The sequence below is a fragment of the Muscardinus avellanarius genome (assembly GCF_963383645.1).
Source record: "Muscardinus avellanarius genome assembly, chromosome: 16".
In the NCBI taxonomy this organism is placed as follows: domain Eukaryota; kingdom Metazoa; phylum Chordata; class Mammalia; order Rodentia; family Gliridae; genus Muscardinus; species Muscardinus avellanarius.
In genome coordinates this window covers 13,704,024-13,726,186 of record NC_137802.1, presented here as the reverse complement: position 1 = coordinate 13,726,186, position 22,163 = coordinate 13,704,024, and the positions used below count along the sequence as shown (strand labels likewise).

Here is a 22,163-nt window from a genome sequence, read left to right as displayed (position 1 = left end):
AGTTGTATCTTTACAGAAAGTCAGGTTGGGCCTATTCTAAAAAGCTGCTGCGCCCAGCTGGGTTGCTGGAGGTTGGCAGGCAGGTTTCCCTTGTCGGGCAGAGCCTCTGCGGGGCCGCAGTGTGTGTGTGTGTGTGTGTGTGTGTGTGTGTGTGTGTGTGTGTGTGTGTGCGTGTGTGTACCTATGACTGCTCCTGGGAGACAACCCGGAGCCCTGCAGCATCTCCAGGATGGAGCGTGAGCCCCGAGCCCGGCGGTGGCCGAGCGCGAGAGGGTCAGAGACGGACCGGCGGCCGCACCTGCCAGCGAAGCCTTTATTCCCGCGGGCAGCCCATCCCTCCTCTCCGTTAACCCTCCTCGGGGACGCTGAGCTCCTCCTTCACGCCACAGGCCACCACGGCGAAGAAGAACTCGGGGAAGAAGGTGCGGACGTACACGGCGGCCTTGGGGATGGGGTTGGCCATGAACACCTCCTGCTTCTTGCGCCTCACGGTGCGCATCACCTCCTCCGCCACGTCCGCAGGGTGCGCGCCGTAGGCCAGCTTCCTGAAAAAGACTGGGCGCCGCGGAGAGGACCCGGTCACGGCCTGGGTGGGGGCCCAGCTCCCCAAGGCCCGGGTAACGCGGGTGGTCCATGGTGGCGGGGCCAGCCCCAGGAGGGACCCTCTACCCCTCTGGGCGTCCAACTTCATCCCGGGACAGGGCCTTGTGAAGAGTTTCCAGGATGAGAAGGTGCTAGATGAATTGGGGGTTCTCTTTTTCTCTATTTTTTGGGGGTACTGGGGATGAAATCCAGGGAGCATTTTATCTCCAAGCTACCCCCCCCAGCCCTATTTTTTATTTATTTTTATTCTGAAATGAGGTCTCATTGAGTTGCAAAGGGCCTCACTAAGTAGCTGAGGCTGTCCGGGAACAGGGATCCTCCTGTCTCAGCCTCCCAAATGCTGGGATTATAAGTGTGCACCACCAGGCCCGGCTGGGAAGGGGTATCTCTTTTATTATTAGTTATTTTGTTTGGTTTTGGGGATTAGACTCAAGGACATTCTACCTCTGAGCTGCCCATCTCTTTTTTTAAATTTGGAAACAGGGTCTTGCCGAGGGTCTCTCTAAATTGCTGTGGATATCCCAAGTACTCAGATTACAGGCATCCACCACTGTGCCCAACCAGGGCAGTTCATACAGATTAAACTCCATTCGTAGGGGCAGGGCGTGGTGGCACACGCTTGTAATCCCCGCGCTTGGGAGGCGGAGACAGGAGGATCGCACAGGTTCGAAGCCAGCCTCAGCTACTTAGCGAGGCTCTCAGCAACTTAGTGAGACCCTGTTTCCAAATAAAGTATAAAATAGGTCTGGGAGTATAGCCCGGAGGTAGAAAGCCCCTGGGTTCCACCCGCAGTAACACACACACACACACCTCTCATTAATATACCGGATGGGCACACACATGCCATTAATACACCGGATGGGCTGAGAGGCAGGCAGAGGGAGGGGGAGAGGGGCTGCAGGGCCCTTTGGGGGACTGGGCTCAGCCCTGCCGAGCTCTGTGGGTTGCAGGTTGGGGGGTTCTCTCTCCCTTGTGTCTCAGGCTAAAGGTTCGAGGCCCCACCCTATCGTTAGCGGTTTGTTCAGGCGCCCCCCCCCCCCCCCAGGATCAGGCTTCAGGAACACCCCTTTGAGCCCAATGAAATCACAGCTCCGCGCCCTCCCAGGAGCACTCTGCTCCCCACCCCACCCCCCCAAACTCACATTTAAAAATGGAGGCTTCCCAGTTTCCCGGCTCCGGATGACCGTGGTAGGACCGGATGAAAGTTGGGCTCACCGTGCTGACCACAACATCAAATTCCTCCACCTCTGCCCGGAGGCAGTCAAAGAAGCCCAGGGCCGCGTGTTTGGAGGCCGCATCTGAAAGGAAAAGCAGCCCCGGGGTGGGGGAGAGAAGGGCCCCGACCCTGCTTCCTGGTGGGTGCACTGGGGACCAGAGCGCCCACACCTTCCTACAAACTCAGAGCTAAAGGGTCCCAAAAGGCCCCTCTACATGAGGACAGAATGCCCACAGGGGTCGGGTCCCTCTTGCTTGCTGAGACAGGAGGATTGCAGGTTCGAGGCCAGCCTCAGCAACTTAGCGAGACCCCCTTTTTTTTTTTTGGAGAAACCATTCCTGTCTTCTAGCATCAAATTCAGTTCAAATCATGAAGACCTAGCAAACCCATGCAGGGGACTTACCCAATTTTCTTTCATCCATCCTCTTTTTTTTTTTTGCGGTTCTGGGGATGGAACCCAGGGGCATTCTACCTCCAAGCTACACCCGCCCCCACTCCGACTTATTTATTTAGTTTTTTTGGTGGTCCCCAGGGGCCTTCTACCTCTGGGCTACACTCCCAGACCTGTTTTAAATTTTATTTGGAAACAGGGTCTCTTAAGCCAGCTGAAGCTGGCTTCGAATCTGCGCGATCCTCCTGTCTCAGCCTCCCAAGCGTGGGCCTATTTATTATTATTATTATTTTGCAGCAGGGTCTCATGACTTGCAGAGGGCCTCACTAAGTATCTGAGGCTGTCAGCAAACTGTGATCCTCCCGACTCAGCCTCCCAAATGCTGGGATTACAAGCGTGCGTCCCCACGCCCGGCTCTTCCTCCATCCCTCTTGTTGGTCTTCTTACCCTTCTATCCATCAGGTGTTTAGTAGTTTTCTGTGTAGCCCATGGTCCTGTGCAGGTGCCATAAAGACCTGGAAATGGCATGTGTGCACACTCCCGGAGCCTGCCTCGGGGCGGTGGGAATGGCTCGGGAACGTTCCCAGCTGATCTCATGGACACACACACAGAGCCTCTTTCCTGGGCTTCCTGCTCTCTGGGGATCTGCCCTTCCTCTCCTCCTCCTTCCTGTCTCAGAATGTCTCAGTCCCTCTCCCATCCTGTGACGGGCACCCATCCTTCTTCCCAGTTGCAATCGTTCCTGTTTTTCAGGGGCATCTTTGTGCAGGAGGGGGTTGAGCTGGGGCCAAGCACCCAGGCGGGGGCATAACCTTCATCTGAGGTTGTCACGGTCAGAGTGCCTCTCCTAGCTGCGCTAAGGAGAGAGACCTTACCAACTCAAGCCCTACTTTCTTTCTCTCATCATCATTTTTCCTTCCTTCCTCCCTCCCTTCCTCCCTTCCTTCCTTCCTTCATTTTTTCTTTCTTATCTCCAATCTGCACCCCCAGATCTAATTTATTTTATTCTTTTTTTTTTTGTATTTGTTATTTGTACTTTTTGGCAGGTCTGGGGATGGAACCCAGGGGCATTTGACCTCCGAGCTACACCCCCCAGCCCTATTTTTTATTCTTTATTTTTGAAACAGGGTCTCACTGAGTCACAGAGGGCCTCACTAAGTAGCTGAGGCTGTCTGCCAACCGCGATTCTCCTGTCTTAGCCTCCCAAATGCTGGGATTACAAGCATGCGCCACCACGCCTGGCTATTCTTTTATCTTCAAACAGGGTCTTGTTAGGTTGCCGAGAGTCTCGCTAAATGGCTGAGGCTGTCCTTGAACCTGCAATCCTCCTGCCTCAGCCTCCCAAGCACCGGGATTACAGGTGTGCGCTGTGCTGCGGCACCTGGCTGGAATCTTGCCTCTTACATCCAGGATCTCTTATAGGGACCTGCCTGCTGCAGGTGCCCAAAACATAGGAAAGGAAGACGATGTAGTCACTCGCCTGGTCTTAGGCATACCCGCTGCCATCTTATCTATTAAGAGGTACACATTGGGGTACACTATTTTTGTCCTGGCGACTTACAAGCTGTCCGGAACGGGACCCCAAACTTCCCTTGAATACTATTCACCACCACGATCTGGCCAGTCCTCCGCGAGAGCATGTTGGGCAGCAGGACTGGAAAACACAGGCATCACAGTCAGAGGTGCGAGCGGGCGGGCAGAGGCGGGCAGGCCTCCCCGCAGCCCCCGGCACAGCCCCGGCACGCGCGGCTCTGCCCCCGCCGCAGCAGGTGGATCGCAGCCCGGGAGAGACGGAGTGGACCCCACAATCGCTAATCCAGTGTTTCCAGAGGAGGGCGCCCGGCTGGAGCATGGCAGGGAGATTTTAAATGACCCACCGAGAAGCATTAACTAGGCATCACCAGTTTCTGCAGCAGAGAAGGGGGTTTCTTTTCGGTTCGCCTCTTGCCTCAAGAAAAGACTCTTAGGCTGGTTCTAAACTGCCTTTAACCCGTGCCCTGTGAATACAGACTTTTTCACAAGGAGAGGAGAAATGGAATAATTGACAGAACTTAGCTCATTTAGTTCTCAAGGTGCCTTCTACTAATGCCTTCTACCCATCTATTATCTATCAACTATCATCTACCTACCTACCTATCTACCTACCTATCTAATCTATCATCTACCTACCTACCTATAATTTATCATCTATCTGCCTGCCTATCTATCTATCTATCTATCTACCTATCTAATCTATCATCTATCTACCTACCTATCTAATCTATCATCTATCTACCTACCTACCTATAATTTATCATCTATCTGCCTGCCTATCTATCTATCTATCTACCTACCTACCTACCTACCTACCTATCTAATCTATCATCTATCTACCTACCTACCTAGCTAATCTATCATCTACCTACCTACCTATAATTTATCATCTATCTGCCTGCCTATCTATCTATCTATCTATCTATCTATCTATCTATCTACCTACCTACCTATCTAATCTATCATCTACCTACCTACCTAGCTAATCTATCTATCATCTATCTATGTATCTATCTATCATCTAATATCTACCTACCTACCTACCTCTCTAATCTATCTTATCTATCTTCTATCTACCATCTAATCCAGCTATCTATCAAGCCTGCTTGGGATTGAACCCAGAGGTATTCTGTTGCTGAGCTATATTCCCAGCCTGCCTGCCTATCTATTTATCTATTTTCTATCTATCTTTAGTATTGGGGATTGAATCCAGGGCTGTTCTACCTCAGAGCTACAACCTCAGCCCTTTAAACATTTTTTTTTGTTTGTTTTGTAACAGGGTCTCACTAAGTTGCCCAAGGTCTTGCTAAATTGCTGATGTTGGCCTTGAACCTGTGATTCTGCCTCTCCCAGTGTCCCAAATACTGGAATTATAGGCATATGCCACCATGCCCAGTTCCTTTTTATTATTTTTTAGGTGTGTTTTTTTTTAGTACTGGGGGTGGAACCATAGAACCCAGAGCCTTTTCTACCTCTGGACTATACTCCCAGACCTATTTTATACTTTATTTGGAAGCAGGGTCTCACTAAGTAGCTGAGGCTGGCTTCCAACCTGTGCGATCCTCCTGTCTCAGCCTCCCAAGCGCGGGGATTACAAGTGTGCGCCACCACGCCGGGCTAGGACAGAACCTTTGATCAACTGTTATGGTTAGAAGCAGATTGGCTGCAAGGATGACATAGCAAAATATATGCAAAAGATGAAGATAATGGTCCAGAGATGTTGAATCAGAGAGGAGCCACGGATGTGGGCACAAAGAGGGGGGTGAAGAACTGGGTGCAGCGGCACAAGCCTGGAATCCCAGTACTTGGGAGCCTGAGACAGGAAGATCACAGGTTCGAGGCCAGCCTCAGCAACTCAGCGAGGCCTTCGGCAACTTAGAGAGGCTCTGTTTAAAAAAATATATATATGCCGGGAATGGTGGCACCTGCTTGTTATCCTCGTACTTGGGAGGCTGGGGCAGGAGGATTTCTGGCTTGTGGCCAGCCTCAGCAACTTAGTGAGACCCTGTCTGAAGATAAAATAAAAAGGTCTGGAATTAGAGTGTCCCTTTTTGGGAGAGAGAGAGAGAGAGAGAGAGAGAGAGAGAGAGAGAGAGAGAGAGAGAGAGAAGAGGAGAGGAGAGGAGAGGAGAGGAGAGGAGAGGAGAGGAGAGGAGAGGAGAGGAGAGGAGAGGAGAGGAGAGGAGAGGAGAGGGAGCACATGAGCTTAGGAAGAAGTCGGAATGTACCAATCAGAAACTTCTCAAATCCCTTTCTGTCTCTAATATTTATAGTAAAAATGCCAAAAGTCTCACCAAAGAAGCAGGGCGCTGCCAGGCGTGGTGGCGCACGCTTGTAATCCCGGCACTTGGGAGGCAGAGATAGGAGGATCGCGCAGGTTCGAAGCCAGCCACACATGCTGGCTTAGGAGACCCTGTTTCCAAATAAAAATGTAAAAATAGGTCTGGGAGTGTAGCCCGGAGGTAGAAGGGCTTCCAGGAACCCCAGTACCACCAAAAAAAAAAAAAAAAAAAAAAAAGAAGCAGGGTGCTTTCTGATGGTTGGGGAGTTCCATGCAGAGCCGGCTGGCTGGCTAGCTAGCAGTGCCCTCCCCAGGGACCCAGAACCCCACAGGAAGATGAAACTCACGAGACCTTTGGTCAGGGTGATGGGCCCAAAGTAGTTGACGTCCATGATCTTTTTGTCGAGGTCCAGAGAGATCTTGTGGGCAGGTCCCTTCATCTTCATGCTGGCGTTATTGATGAGGATGTCCACGCAGCCGTAGCAGTCCAGGACTTCTTTGGCCACATCCTGGACACAGCTGATGTCTGAGAAATCCAGGAGGACCAGCTTCGGGGTGAATGTCTGTGGGGCCAATGTGGGGGATGCCTTCAGTAGTTTCGTTTGGAGGTAGACTGTCCCCCCAGCCCTCATGGAAACGAGGGAGCAATGTTGGAAGCAGGGCTTGGTTGCTAAGGAGGGGTCCCTGGGGTGTGGCTTTGGGTACATATAAGGTTCTCTCTTAATCCCAGCATTTGGGAGGCTGGGACAGGAGGATTGCTGTTTTCACACAGCCTCAGCTACTTAGTGAGGCCCTTTGCAACTCAGTGAGGCCCTGCTTTTTAAAAGAATAAAGACTAAAAAATAGGGCTGGGGTGTAGCTTGGAAGTAGAAAGGCCCTCGGTTCCATCCCCAGTACCTCAAAAAAAAAAAAAAAAAAAAGGTTCTCTCTGTCTCTGTCTGTCTTTCTCTCCCTCTCCATCTCTGCTGTCTCCTCCTCCTCCTCCTCCTCCTCCTCCTCCTCCTCCTCCTTCTTCTTCTTCTTCTTCTTCTTCTTCTCTCTCTCTCTCTCTCTCTCTCTCTCTCTCTCTCTCTCTCTTCCCCCCCTCCCCCTTCCACTTCACCTGGACTGAACCCAGAATTAAAAAAAAAAAACTGTAAGAAAACAAACTTTCCTTCCTGTAATTGTGTGGTCCGTCATTTTGGATTCTGGCAGTGAGAATGTCAACTGAGACACCTTCCTTTGCAAACCTTTGGGGCCCTCGATCCAAGAGCCATCACTTTTGACATTTAAAGCTCATAGAGTAATTGCAAACAAAATAAAACAAAGAGCCTGGCATTTGGGAGGCTGAGACAGGAGGATTGTGGTTCAAGGACAGCCTCAGCTACTACTTAGTGAGGCCCTTTGCAACTCATCGAGACCCTGTTTCAAAAGAAAGAACAAAAAATAGGGCTGGGGGTGTAGCTCGGAGGCAGAATGTCCCTGGGTTCCATCCCTAGTACTTACCCCCCTCCCCCGGCAAATAAAAACCAAAAAGGAATACCTATAAATGGGAGAAGCTGGAGATGGATGATGATCTGTTCCCAAGAGCCAGGGCAACACGCAGAAGGAAGTCTGACCTTTTGGCTGAGGTTCCGGACGGTAAATCCACAAAAGTGTCTTCCAGAGTCCATACACTGATGTCAGTGGGGACATCATTATTTTTTAACACATCCGAGCTGCTTTTTAGAAATGGCTTTCCAAACCGGTATACAAGATGCAAGAAAACGCGGACTTCCGGGAAGATGGCGACCGAGAAAAGCGGGGCTTAAGAGCCCCACTAACAACCAATCTCTATTACCACAAAATCAGCACCTTTCATCGCCAGAAAACACCATCACCAGAGAAACAAAAAAATCACCAGCCCCAGAGAGGAGGGGGGTCTCATAACAGAGCTCAGAGCCACAGAGGAGATACGCCAGCCTCACGGCCGAGGACGCAGCAGCAGCGCCTTACTGCCGGCGGCAGTGGTGAGCTCACCAGACAGCTACGGCTACAGACCAACGCACTCAACAGCCCACCAGGCTCCAGAGAGGAGCGGCGGGCAGCGAGCTGAGGTAAGCCACTGCGGAAGAGCCCGGACAGCGAGCCGAGGTGAGCAGCTGCGGAAGAGCCCGGCAGGATTCGGCAGATTTTTCGGTGCAGGGAGCATCTAAAGCTCCCAGTGGCTGGGCTCAGCACACGCTGCAGGGACTCAGAGTGGAGTTCAAAAACAGAGAAGAAATATGCCAGCCTCACGGCCGAGGGCATAGCAGCGGCGCCATATTGCTACCAGCGGCAGCGGCAGCAGCAGCGAATTCACCGAGTCCACTACAGCTCCATCTGCATATTCAACAACAGTGAGTCAAATTGTGGGCCCCAGAGGAGAAATCCCAGCACTGACTCCCAGGGACTTGACCCAGTGGGGGAGTGGTGGTGGCAGAGATATCACACCATAGAACACGCAACCTGGCACCCCCCATAGTCTAAAGCAGCCTCTATTGACTCCTTGGGTCTGAGACTTTGCGATACAATCCAGTAAAGGAGTAGTGGTGACTGAGATACCACAGACTCGAGATCCAGAGCACCTTAAGTGAAGTCGTAGTGACCCAAGGGAAGAACCCAGAGAAGGCACAAACTCCCGAAATCATGGGAAAGAGGAATAACAATGGAGCAATGAATGCCCACAATCCCACAACATCAGAACCCAATAAAACAGAAATTCAGAGATTTCTAGAAGATCAAATCAGGAAAATAACTTTAGAAATAATAGAGGTGTTTCAAAAAGAATTCAGAGAGAGCCAAAAAGAGATAAAGGATGCAATTAATGAAGTAAAGGCCTCAATTCAAAGCACAAACAACCAATTAGATCACATGGAGAATAGAATCGCACTCTTAGAAGATGATCAATCCAAAACTGAACGCATAGTTTCTAATCTAGAAAAAAATATCCGACAGCAGGAATCTGACATTGAAGAAATATGGGCCCATCTTAAGAGAGCTAACCTAAGAATAATTGGAATAGAGGAGGGAAAAGAAGGTGAAACCAAAGGGATCAACAATCTCTTCAAGGAAGTAATAGAAAATTTTCCAAACATAGAGCAAGAGGTCGATACACAGGTCCAGGAAACTTATAGAACCCCCTTTAGACAGGTTCGGAGAAGAGGATCCCCATGCCACATAATTGTCAAAATGACCAATGCGGAAGCCAAGCAGATAATCTTAAAGGCAACAAAAACAAAGGGCCAAGTGACATTCAGAGGCAAACCAATTAGAATCACTCCAGACTTCCCAAACCAAGTCATGAGAGCCAGAAGGGCTTGGAGTAACATATTCCAAACTCTGAAAGAAAACAACTTCCAGCCAAAAATTTCCTACCCAGCAAAACTTTCTATCAAATTAGATGGAGAAATAAGAAGCTTCCATGACAAACAGAAACTGAAGGAATTTATGTCTTCAAAACCAGCACTAGAGAAAATATTCAAAGAGATTAACTACAAAGAAGAAATAGGTAACACACACCAGAACCAGAGAAACAAGATTTTCCATCCAACAGACAACTAAGATTGGTTATCTGTGGAGATTCATTATTTATGTTAGTCTTATACCTATCTCTAAATTGTATTGTTTGCTTTTATTGTTAATTTTTAGGATTTCTAGTTGGAATATTAATATACCTTCAGATATAGCATTTGGAAATATTTTATCCCATTCTATCAGTAACTTTTAACTCTGTTTACATTGTCTTTGGATATACAATATTTTATTTTTTAGGGAGTTTGTATACCCTTTTGTTGCCTGTGCCATTGAAATCATATCCAAGAATCACTGCCAATTTCAATGTTGTGAGGTTTTATGACCCAGATTTTCTTCTAAAAGTTTATAGTCTTCAGATTTATATTTAGGTCTTTTATCTATTTTGAGTTAATATTTGTATATGGGATTAGGTAAGGGTCCAATTTTATTCTTTTCCATGTAATTATTGTTTCAACAATATTTAGTTAAAAGATTATTATTTCCACCACCAAATGTTCGTGGAAACCTTGTCAAAAATAACTTGACAATATAGGGAAGAATTTAGCTCTAGGCTTTTATTTAACTCCAATGGTTTATATATCTGCCTTTAGAACAGTACTACACTGTTTCAATTATTGTAGCTTTATATGGTTTGAAATCAGAAAATATATATCTTCTAGCTTTGTTCTTTTTCAAGATCGTTTTGGGTATCTAGAGTCCATATTACATATTAGGATAGATTTTTTCCTGAAAAATAAATATATAAATATATGATAGTTTCACTTAAAAAAAAGAAAAAAATATTCTCTGGTAAGAAAGAAAGCAAAAAGAAATATTAAAATGTTATCTTTAAGTTATCAAAAGCTTGGTATCAGACAAATGAAACTGTTATGTGAGATTATCATTTTTAATTTTGGATAAATTGCTATAATACTAGATGTCAACCACTAAGCCAAGCATGGGAAGGAGGGATGGGGAGAGGAAGGAGTTGGGATCGGGTGGGGGCTGACTGGGCGATGTGTGCATGTATGTCTACAAAAGTTTGTATCCCACTATGATGTATGAATACAGTGCATCAATAAAAAATTTAAAAAAAAATAAATAAATGCTGTCCCCCCCCCAAAAAAAAAAGATGCAAGAAAACCCATCACGGTACCTCTGGAGCTACATTTTGGATGGAGCCCAAATCATATACACAGTGCGGTATTTGCGGAGGACCTACTGTGTGCTAACACCTACTGTGTTCAGATCCAGACATGTGCTGACATCAAGACTCTTATTGGTCCATCGCTTCTTGGACGTTTAGCTAAGATCCAGTGAAGACTCTCTTGGTCCAGAGGTGAGGACAGAAGGGAAAACTGGTGTCACTGTCTGGTCAACGTGATCCCAGTCGTTCTGAGATGTGCCCTTGCAGAGAGGGTTCTCAGTGAGCGTCTCATTCGTTTGGGGGAAAAATGGAAGATTCTCCAAGTTCTATTTGGAGACATACAATGCGTACCAAAGGCTAGGAAAAGCCCGGCATTAAAGGGTGGTTTAACTCAGTGTTTCCCACACAATTGACTGTAGAACCTTGCTTATTTACTTACTTATTTATTTATTTACTTATTCATTTATTTTGTGGTCCTGGAGATGGAACCCAGGGGCATTCCTACCTCCGAGCTACACCTTTGACCCTATTTTATTATTATTAATTATTATTATTTTTTTTTTTTTGCGGGTCTGATGGTGGAACCCAGGGGCATTCTATCTCCAAGCTACACCCCCTGCCCCATTTTTTATTCTTTATTTTGAAACAGGGTCTCACTGAGTTGCAGAGGGCCTCACTAAGTAGCTGAGGCTGTCCGCGAACCGCGATTCTCTGGTCCCAGCCTTCCAAATGCTGGGATTACAAGCGTGCGCCACCACGACTGGTTTATTTATTTATTATTATTTTGGTGGTACTAGAGGTGGAACCCATAGGTTTTCTACCTTCGGGCTACACTCCCAGACCTACTTTATATTTTATTTGGAAACAGGGTCTCAATAAGTTGCTGTAAGCCTCACTCAGTAGCTGAGGCTGGCTTCGAACCTGTGCGATCCTCCTGTCTCAGCCTCCCAAGTGTGGGGATTCCAGGCGTGTGCCACCACACCCGGCTCTATACTTTTATTTTGAAACAGGGTCTCACTAAGTTGCAGAGGGTCACACTAAGTTGCCAAGGCCGACCATGAACCTGCGATCATCCTGTCTCAGCCTCCCAAGTACTGGGATGACAAGTATGCGTCACCACGCCCGGCTAATAACTTTGTTTTCTTAACCCAGACCCAGTACTACATCAATAAACATGCTTAGGAGAATTATTTTTTCTTTTCTTTTTTTGTTTTGTTTTGTTACTGGGGATGGAACCCAGGGGCATTCTACCTCTGAGCTACACCCCAGGCCTATTTTTTATACTTTACTTTGAAATAGGCTGTCATTGAGTTGCAGAGGGCCTCACTAAATACCCGAGACTGTCTGCGAACCCAGATCCTCCTGCTCAGCCTCCTAAATACAAGCGTGCGCCACCACGCCTGGCTGCTTTGGAGAATTCTGAGTTGTCATTTTTGGCCCGACTCCTTGAAAACCAGGTTTAGCTTTGAATTTCTTTTTCCAAGCACCAATTCCAACTTCACAGGTAAAGATCAGGAAAAAAAAAAAAAAAAAAAAATTCTCCAGAGAGCTCTGCAGGCGGGTTTGTAAACAATGCTCCTGGATGTTTCAGAACTTGCGGGTGTCTTGAAATCAATGTTCGTTTAAAGGTGATTTCTTGAGAGGAAACCCCATTTTTCTGCTTTCCTTGAAGGGATATTGTTTGAGGGATGTTGTTGTTGTTTGTATTTATTATTTATTTATTTATTTATTTATTTTTATAATCAATCTATTTTATTTGATTATTTTTCTTTTTTCTACTCCATAGCTTTGAATTATTTTTTCTTTGTTTTACCTTTATTTTTTTAACAATTTTTTATTGAACATAAATAGTATACATTTGAACTATATTTGGTGCCCTCTTCCCCCCCCCACCCCCGTTTTCCCTTCCCCCATTTATTTTTATTTTATTTTTTGGTGGTACTGGGGATGGAACCCTTCTACCTCCGGGCTACACTCCCAGACCTATTTTACATTTTATTTGGAAACAGGGTCTCTTAAGCCAGCTGAGGCTGGCTTCGAACCTGCGTGATCCTCCTGTCTCCGCCTCCCAAGCTCGGGGATTACTAGCCGGCTGTTGTTTGTATTTAAATCAGCCGTGTGTAGAATCACAGCTGGTACTTGGAACATCTCCTGTCTTCTAGGTTCTCCTTGGGTTTAACTTACAGAGAACCAGGAAGAGTCAGGGCCAAATTTGGGGGCACAGCCAAGAATTAAAACAGGCCACCTCATGTGCCTGGAAGACATGCCTGTCGAGGTGGTTGGGCGGGCCTCCGTCTCTCATTTTCCCCAAAGCCATTACCAAATTCCTTCACCTGGGACCACGAGCTTCTGCCAAACAGTCACTGGGGCCTGAGGGTACCTAGGTGATGCCTGCGCCCTCTGCTGACGTCCTTACCTTGCTGGGGTCAGCCACGCTGATCAGGGAGTTGTACAAGCTCTCCAGCCTCTCCCAGTTCTTCCCACACAGCACCAGCCTTGCCCCACCAGTATGGAACACCCGAGCGCACTCTGTGGAGAAGAAGGAAATAGGAGAAGGCGCACTGTGTGGACGCAGCCACTGGCGGGGGGAGGCTCCCTGTCTCATGAATTTAAGAAGCTAAAGAATTCCAAAGCCTCAGTACCATGAGGTCCTTCAGCGGCCATTTCTTTCGATTCCTTCCTTGGGATAGAATTTTCTTTTTTCTTTTAGTGTTTGGGCCTGAACCAAGGGCCTTGCACACACTAAGCACAGTGGTAAAACACTGACTTACACACAAGATATTTCTTTATCCTTTTCTGCCTCGGCTTAGTTGCTTCCTGCGAAGAGGAATCTTTAGTGAGGTGGAACAGAAAAATACCCTTATATTGAACAAAAAACGGATCCCATCCACCTCGTGTCTAGGACCATAACCTTACAGATACCTCAGAGATATCGGAAACAACTGCGGTATCTGTTGGGAGCAAATGCTAACCATCACTCCGCATTTTCTCGGTGGACAGATAGAGAGACTGCCAAAATATGTTTGTTGTTGTTGTTGTTTTGTGGAACTGGTGATTGAACCCCAGAAAGTTCTACTTTTGAGCTACATCCTCAGCCTTATTTTTTTTTAAACAACGTCTTGCTAGGTTGTGGAGGCTGGCGTTTCGAGCCTCCTGCAACAGCTCAGGTGACCTGTGGCTGTGTGATTTTTCTCCTACAGGGCTCAGCAGAGTGACGCAGGTGCAGATCGGCTGGATGGGAGAGTTGGCTGGGGTTTGGTTTGTGAGCATCGTGGCCAGGGGCTTTGGGGTACTGGGGAGAGAGCCACTGACATGCTGGGCTAGGAAGTCGAAGCCAGGTGGGAGCAGAGTGAGGGATGAGACCTCGGTGAGGTCTAACAGCAGGTGCACTGGGCCGCGGCTCAGTGGTAGAGTGGGAGGGCCTGGGTTCCATCCCCAGCCCCGCAAAGGAAACAAAACAAGACAAAACTGCCAAACCACAACAAAAAATGAAACTAAATAAAAGAGGTGAAGGGGGAGTAACCAGCAAGCGGGAAGGAGGAAAGCTGTGGCCAGTTAGCTGGCTGAGTTCCCGAGACTACATTGACAATGTCACCTTGAATCGTTAGGCCTGCAGAGAACGGAAGCTTCCCCAGTAGAGGTGTTTTATTATCGAGAAAGGGGGTATCCATGACAACTCTGGAGGGCAAAACTCAGTCAAGATGTCAGCTCATCTGCATGTTAGTTTGATGCAGAAAATCAAGATCCCAGCCGGCCTCGGAAAATGGCAGAGAGATTGTAAACTTTATAGGGAATGATTTGCACACTCAAGTCGAAATAACAAATACAGAGATAGCAAGGAATATATATATATATATAATTTTTATATATAAATCTATATAAAATAAAAATAAAATATATATAAATATATATAAAATAAAATTATATATATTTTATATATAATATATATATATAATTTTTTTTGGTGGTACTGGTGGTGGAACCCAGGGGCTTTTCTACCTCCAGGCTATACTCCCAAAACTATTTTATACTTTATTTTGGAAACAGGGTCTCACTAAGTTGTTGAGAGCCTCACTAAGTAGCTGAGGCTGACTTTGAACCTGTGCAATCCTCCTGTCTCAGCCTCCCAAATGCTCGGATTACAAGCATGCGCCACCACGCCTGGCTCAAGGAATATTTTGAAAACCATTTATTAAAACATTTTATCTAAGCTGGGAGTGGTGGCGCACGCTTGTAATCTCCGCGCTTAGGAGACGGAGACAGGAGGATCCCACAGTTTCGAAGCCAGCTGCGCTGGCTTAAGAGACCCTGTTTCCAAAAATAAAAAAGTATAAAATAGGTCTGGGAGTGTAGCCCGGAAGTAGAAGGGTTTCCAGGAACCCCAGTATATGTTCTGAGACAGGAGGATCGCGGTTCACGGACAGCCTCAGCTACTTAGTGAGGCACTCCATAACTTAGTGAGATCCTGTTTAAAAAAATAAAGAATAAAAATAGTGCAGGGGCTATAGCTCAGAGGTTGAGTGCCCCTGGGTTTCATCCCCAGACCAGCAAAAAATAAAATAAAATAAAGTAAAATATATTATAAAGCTACAGAAATGAAAGAAGATTAAAAGTATTGGTAAAAGCTGAGTGGAGCCGGGCGTGGTGGTGCACGCTTGTAATCCTAGCACTTGGGAGTCTGAGACAGGAGGATCACACAGGTTCAAAGCCAGCCTCAGCTACTTAGTGAGGTTCTCAGCAATTTAGTGAGACCTTTTTTCCAAATAAAGTATAAAATAGGTCTGGGAGTATAGCCCGGAGGTAGAAAAGCCCCTGGGTTCCACCCCCAGTAACACACACACACACAAAAAGTGTAGTGGCACACACCTATAATCCCAGTACTTGGGAGGCCGAGACAAGAGGACTGCAGGTTTGAGGACAGTTGTTAAGTGGCAAGACACTTAACAACCTAGCAAGACTCTGTTTCAAAACAAAAAATAAACAGGGCTGGGGGGTTGTAGCTCAGAGGTGGAATGCCCCTGGATTCAACCTCCAGAACCTTCGCCCCTGAAGTTAATAAAAGTAGAGCCAGGTATTGATAAAAAGTGAGAACATGATAAAGTTAGTATTTTGAATCAATGGGATATGAATATATTATCTTAAAAAGGTATTTGGATAACTATATAGAAGGGGGAAAACTAGATGCATTATACCAAAATATACTAAATACTTAAGTGTAAAATTAGACCTTAAAAGAACTAGGAGAAGTAAAGGTGAGTTTACTTTGAGTTGGGGAAAGGTCGGTTTTTTTGTATTTTTTTTTTTTTTTTGCGGTACTGGGGCATTCTATTTCTGTGTAGCTCTATTTTTTATTTATTTTGAAACGGGCTCACTAAGTCGCAGAGGGCCTCACTAAGTAGCTGAGGCTGTCCGTGAACTGCTATCCTCCTGTCTCAGCCTCCCAAGTACTGGGATTACAGGTGTGCCCAACCACACCTGGCTCAGGGGAAAGGTCTTTTGAGAACACATTGAAGAAATCATAACAGAAATGTTTTACAAATTTTACCCTTAAAAAAAAAATCTCACATTCAAAAAACAAATAAAGAACAAGACAGATTGAAAGTGTTTGTAACCTGGCCAGGAGGCAGACTAAGCTTGTGGTCTTGGTTTGGGTTTAGAATGTCTGCCAGACCTCACAGGGCAGCCATGTTGGAGGCGGGGCCTGGTTGGTGGAGGCGTGGCCGGGGGCGTGGCCTTGGAGACTATATATATGCCTCCTCCTTTGCTGACTCTTCTTCCGGCCTCCGTGAGAGCAGAGACCCTCCATTCTTGCTCTTTCTCTGCACCCTGCCGCCATGCCCTGAGCTCCGCAGATGAGACTTGGACTGACATCTCCAGAACTGTGAGCAAATCAATCTTCCCTCCTCTAAGTTGTGGTTGTCAGGTATTTGGGGGTCACAACAGAAAGAAAGCTGATTGAAACAGCCTCCTTAGGAGAGGCCTCCAGGAATACCCTCTCCCGTCGTTCCTTGTTCTCTCTTCTGCTAACACCTTGCCTTCCAAGCGGACCCTGGAGGCCGGAGCCCACCATGGTGCTCAGTTCTGTAAGCGCAGAGGGACCACCCCAAACAGATCGTTTGTGCCGAGCCAGCCCTCCCGTGTACCAGGTGTACGTGTTTTCCGTCTTCATCAGCTCAGCTCAGTGGTTCTCTGAGCATTTTGACGCTGGCCTTTCCTTTTGCAAACCAATCAACCCAAATCTCGCCCTTCCCGCCACACTTCAGCAAGTCTAAGACGCCATTGCCTATAAAGTGCTTCCTGGTTTCAGAGGGAGCCAAGGAGACAGCACAGCCCAGAGGGGAGGTAAGATGCCTGTTGATGGGAAGACAGCCGGACTTCAGCAGTGTTCAGAAGAGAAAAGCTGCGGCCAGCAGTCGCGCTGGTGTCCCCGGGGCAGGTCAGGTGACAGCTTAAAGTGTTTTGATTGCTGTTCTCCACACAGACGCAGGGTACAGGGTGACACCGTGCCGGTCTTGGTTGGCTTCTTGGGGCTCGGGGTGAGCGCTGAATGTCCCAGCCTTGAGACCTTGCTTTGATTTCCCTGGTTTCAACCTGGTGTTTGCCCTCTTCTTCTTCTTCTTTTTTTTCCCTGCTACTGTCTGGGGGTTCCTTTCATTTTCGGGGTACAAATTGGGGTTCCTACACAGAGCTCACATAACCCACTTTCTGACCTTGACATTTTGTTGTATGTATGGTATTAGGGATTGAACCCGGGGTATTCTGTCCCAGTGACTATTTTATTTTTGGTACTGGGGATTGAACCCAGGGTCATTCTATCCGAGCTCTACCCCCAGCCCTATTTTATTATTATTTTTTTTTATTTTTGTGTGTGTGGAACTGGGGGTTGAATCCAGGGTCATTCTGCCTCTGAGCTACACCCTCAGCCCTATTTTTTATTCTTTACTTTGAAACAGGGTCTCACTTAAGTTGTGGAGGGCCTCTCACTAAGTAGCTGAGGCTGGCCATGAACCCAGATCCTTTTCTATCAGACTCCCAAGTACCAGGATTACAAGGGTGTGCTGCTACATCTGACTATTATTATTTATTTATTTACTTATTTATTTTTGTGGGTCTGGAGATAGAACCCAGGGACATTCTACCTCCGAGATACACCCCCTGCCCTATTTTTTATTCTTTATTTGGAAACAGGGTCTCACTGAGTTGCAAAGGGCCTCACTAAGTAGCTGAAGCTGTCCACGAACCATGATCCTCCGGTCTCAGCCTCCTAAATGCTGGGATTATAAGTGTGCGCCACCACGCCCGGCTTGATTTTTATTTTTTGTTTTGAATCCGGGTCTCACCCAGGGTTGTGCACCGCATCTTTCTTTTTGTTTTGGGCTCGAGGAAAGGAACGGTTGGACCCTGGATTCACTGTTGTCGGTGGCATGCAGAGGCCAGGCATTCACTTAAGGTCCCACACGCCCAGCTTCTCAAGTTACTTCTAAATAGTTGGGCTGCGTTTCTGCGTTTCATTTCTTTCCTGGGTGGGTCAATGTGATGTGGTCTTTTGACAGAGCGGGCTGCATGGCTCTGCAGATGCCATTTGGCTCCCAAGATATATTTCCTGGGGTCCTGATTTGTACAATGTGTGACTACAGCCAAATGAGATTTTTAAAAAATAAAGGAGACTAAAAATAAAATAAATACACATCTCTTTTTTTTTTTTTTTTGCAGTACTGGGGATGAATCCCAGATGCATTCTACCTCCGAGCTACACCCCCTGCCCTATTTTCTATTCTTTATTTTGAAACAGGGTCTCACTGAGTTGCAGAGGGCCTCACTAAGTAGCTGAGGCTGTCTGTGAACCGTGATCCTCCTGTCTCAGCCTCCTGAATGCTGGGATTCCAAGCGTGCGCCACATCTCTTAACAGTAGGGAGAACAGTAATTCTACTTAATAAGACAGAAAACTAACATCTAGTCTAATTTGTTGTTCTGTGTTTGAATTTTTAGGTTTTTTTTTTTTTTTTTTGGTACTGGGAATTCAATGTCAGCACATTCTATCTCCAAGCTACACCCTTAGCCCTTTTTATTTTTTATTTTGAAAATGGGTCTTGCTAAGTTGCTGAAGGTCTCACTAAGTTGTTGAGGTTGGCCACAAACCTGCGATCCTCCTGTCTCAGACTCCCAAGTACTAGGATTACAGGTGGGCACCACCATGCCCGACTTCCTTTAATTTTTCTTAACCAGGCATGGCTGACCCAAGTAGATCCTCAAAGCATGCAGATGGGCTCCCATTGGATGCTCCAGAGAATTCTCAGAGGAGGTTGAGATGTTTTCACAATGATAGGACTGTGGGAGGGAGTGGCCAGTCCCCGGAGAGGGGCTTGAACCCAAGGGCATTTTACCTCTGAGATACACTTCTGGCCCTTTTTAAAAAATTGAAAAGAAGGCCGGGAGTGGTGGCGCACGCTTGTAATCCCCGCGCTTGGGAGGCGGAGACAGGAGGATCGCGCAGGTTCGAAGCCAGCCGCGTGCGCTGGCTTCGGAGACCCTGTTTTCAAATAAAAATGTAAAAATAGGTCTGGGAGTGTAGCCCGGAGGTAGAAGGGCTTCCAGGAACCCCAGTACCACCAAAAAAAAAAAAAAAAAAAAAAAAAATTGAAAAGAGAGTCTAATTAAGTTGCCGAGGGTCTTTTTAAGTTGTTGAGGCTGGCCTTTGATGCGATCTTCCTTTCTCAGCCTCCCAAATACTGGGATTACAGGTGTGCACTCTCGTGTCCCTGGAGGGACTGTTTAGAAGGGGCAGTGCTCAAGACAGTATCATCTTGTAGCCAGTTGTCAAGTGACTAATGGATGCTTGGCTGAGTGGCTTCTATGCTTAAGAAAAGCAAAACTGCTGCGGTCTCTGTAACATGGTCTGTATAAATCAATATAGTTCAGCAGTCAGGACTATATAACAGACAGGGTTGCACTACCACTGTTTGGAACTCTAAGAGTCAGAACTTTGCAGAACCAAAAGATAATTAGCACCCCTCATGCCACCAGAAGGGGGCCCCCTAAGGCTATCTAATTCAGGAGTTGCAAACATAAATACCTTCAGGGCTAGGAGGAAAGATGGGTGAAAGTTTCAGGCCCCGCTTGGAACATTAGGGAGTGGTGGGGTGTGCGGAACATAAGGTGAGCACACTCTGGCCAGATGTGTTCATCCGTGTCGTCATTACTAACTTGAGCCCCCCGCCCTATTTTTTTATTCTTTATTTTGAAACTGGGTCTCGCTAAGTTGTGGACAGCCTCACTAAGTAGCTGAGGCTGTCCGCGAACCACGATCCTCTGGTCTCAGCCTCCCAAATGCTGGGATTACAAGCGTGCGCCACCACGCCCGGCTTTATTTTTTATTTTAAAATAGGGTCTCACTTAGTTGCTGAGGCCTCTCTAAGTTGCTGAGGCTGGCCTCCAACCTGCCATCCTCCCGTCTCAGCCTTCCACATACTGGGATTACAGATGTACACTGCTGTGTCTGGCTCCTTTAAAGGCTTTCCCATTTCAACATTTCTGGAAACACTAAGAAATCAACACCAGCCATACCTGCAGGTCGGTTTGGCCCCTTAGGCGGTGCGTCTGCAACCCCCAAATGTTCCGATGCTCACATTTATCAGGCAAGGGAGTTACAGCCTCCCAAAGAGAAGAAACTTGCTGCTTGGTGACAGATGTTGGGAGAAGACTTCTTGGGGCGGACCCCTCCCTGCCTAGCACGTTTGCCCGCACCACCCTCCTCCTGGGGCGGAGACGGGGGTGGTGAGGTGCGCGGCTCGAGTGCATTGGAGCCAAGCCAACTTACCCCTGCCCAGTCCCGAGATGGCGTCGGTGATCACCACCACTTTGTTCTGCACGACTGACTTCGACCACAGCCTGGACACCTCCTGGTAGATGAAGAGGAGGCCGCTGATTCCCAGGAGCAGCAGCGGCAGCAGCAGCAAAGCCGGGACTCCCATCCCGTCCTGCAAGAAGACGGGATAGATGACGGCAGGCTTTGCGGGGAGCCTGGTTGTGCCCCCTGGGCCGCAGGGTGCGTGCACCAGGAGTCCTGAGCCTTCTCCAGGCGCCCTGCCAGCTCCCAGGGAGGCTGATTCCCAGCTGAACGCCCAGCAAACATGCTTATCCCCAAACGCTTAGCAAGTAGGAAATTACGCACCGTGTCTCCAAAAGCAAACCGGATCCAGGGGGCCTGGCCTCCCCAAAGGTTAATTACAAATTTAATTAAAATGGGTCTGCATGTTTGGAAGGAAGTGCGTGTCCTAAGGCTCGGCGCCCGGGGCCCGAATGGTTATTTATAGCTCTCAGTTGTAGAAGGAGCTCTTCGGGGTAAATATAGTGTCTGCTCGGATAATCAGGGACACATGCTGGCCGGCTCTGGTTGCAGATTCTCTGCCAGGATTTTGGGAACTCTCCTCTGACCAGGACAGGGCTCCTCTGCAGCGCAGGGCCGCTTGGGATATTTTTTTTTTTTTTTTTGCCCGTATCAAGAGCTTCTAGGTAGTTCAGGCAGACCAAGGTGACAGCGAACATCTGGCCTTGCTTTTCTGGTTGGGAATGAAAAATCATGGAAAAATTATTAAGCAAAATACAGCCTGTTGCAAAGTGTACGTAAAATGTCAGAAAGAGCACCGTTGGGGTATTTCTGACCTCTGGAGCCTTAGTCTTTTTGTCTATAAAATTTCTTCTCTTTAGGATTGTCCAGAGGGCAAAGTAAGATGAACCTGAAAAGAGGCTCAGAGGGAGGTGATTATTGTTATCGCTTGTTAAGAATTTATTCCAAATGGTAACCATTTTAATTGTGTAAGAGGACTCATTGCGATCACAAACGGAGGGGCATGCTGGCTGTGGTGGTGCACACCTGTGATCCCAGTACTTGGGAGGCTGGGACTGGAGGATCGCAGGCTCAAGGCCAGCCTCGGCAAATGTAGGGAGACTTTCAGTGACCTAGTGAGACCCTGTTTCAAAACAAAAATAAAAGGTCTGGGAGTGTGGCTTGGAGGTAGAATGCCCCTGGGTTCAATCCTCAACATCAAAGATATATCCAGTTCAGGTACTCAGGCCATCAAAAACCAGAAGGCCTATCACAATAATGTCCAAAAAAATTACAAAAACACACAATAATGTCCTAATTGGTGTGATATAGACTCAAGGGTTGATCAGAAAATGGCAAAAACCACGGGGTGCCAGGGCGAGGAAACTGCATTTCTTCTCTGGAAACCAAGAATAACCAAGAACATTAAGAAATAATCCCCACAACCTTTTATCAACATTTACTTGTTAAAAAAAAAGCCTATGTTAGAAATATATACTTTCTATTTGGGAGGCTGAGAAGAGGGTCACAGGTTCGAGGCCAGCCTTAGGAAGTTAGCTAGACCCTTAGCAACTTAGCAAGACCCCGTTTCAAAATAAAAAATAAAATAGAGTATCAGGCGAAGTGGCCCACGCTTGTAATCCCAGTACTTG

The 22,163-nt window shown here is 47.2% G+C and overlaps 1 protein-coding gene across 1 annotated transcript; it reads right to left on the bottom strand.

The window, feature by feature from the left end:
* Positions 1 to 346: 346 nt before the first annotated feature.
* On the bottom strand, positions 347 to 20,656 carry DHRS7C (dehydrogenase/reductase 7C; the record flags this gene model as incomplete). Its single annotated transcript, XM_080712125.1, has 6 exons — positions 347 to 555; positions 1,746 to 1,901; positions 3,772 to 3,864; positions 6,377 to 6,587; positions 13,101 to 13,213; positions 20,503 to 20,656. 6 exons carry the CDS (start codon positions 20,654 to 20,656, stop codon positions 347 to 349), a joined length of 936 nt encoding a protein of 311 aa, XP_080568251.1.
* Between the last annotated feature and the right edge of the window lie 1,507 nt (positions 20,657 to 22,163).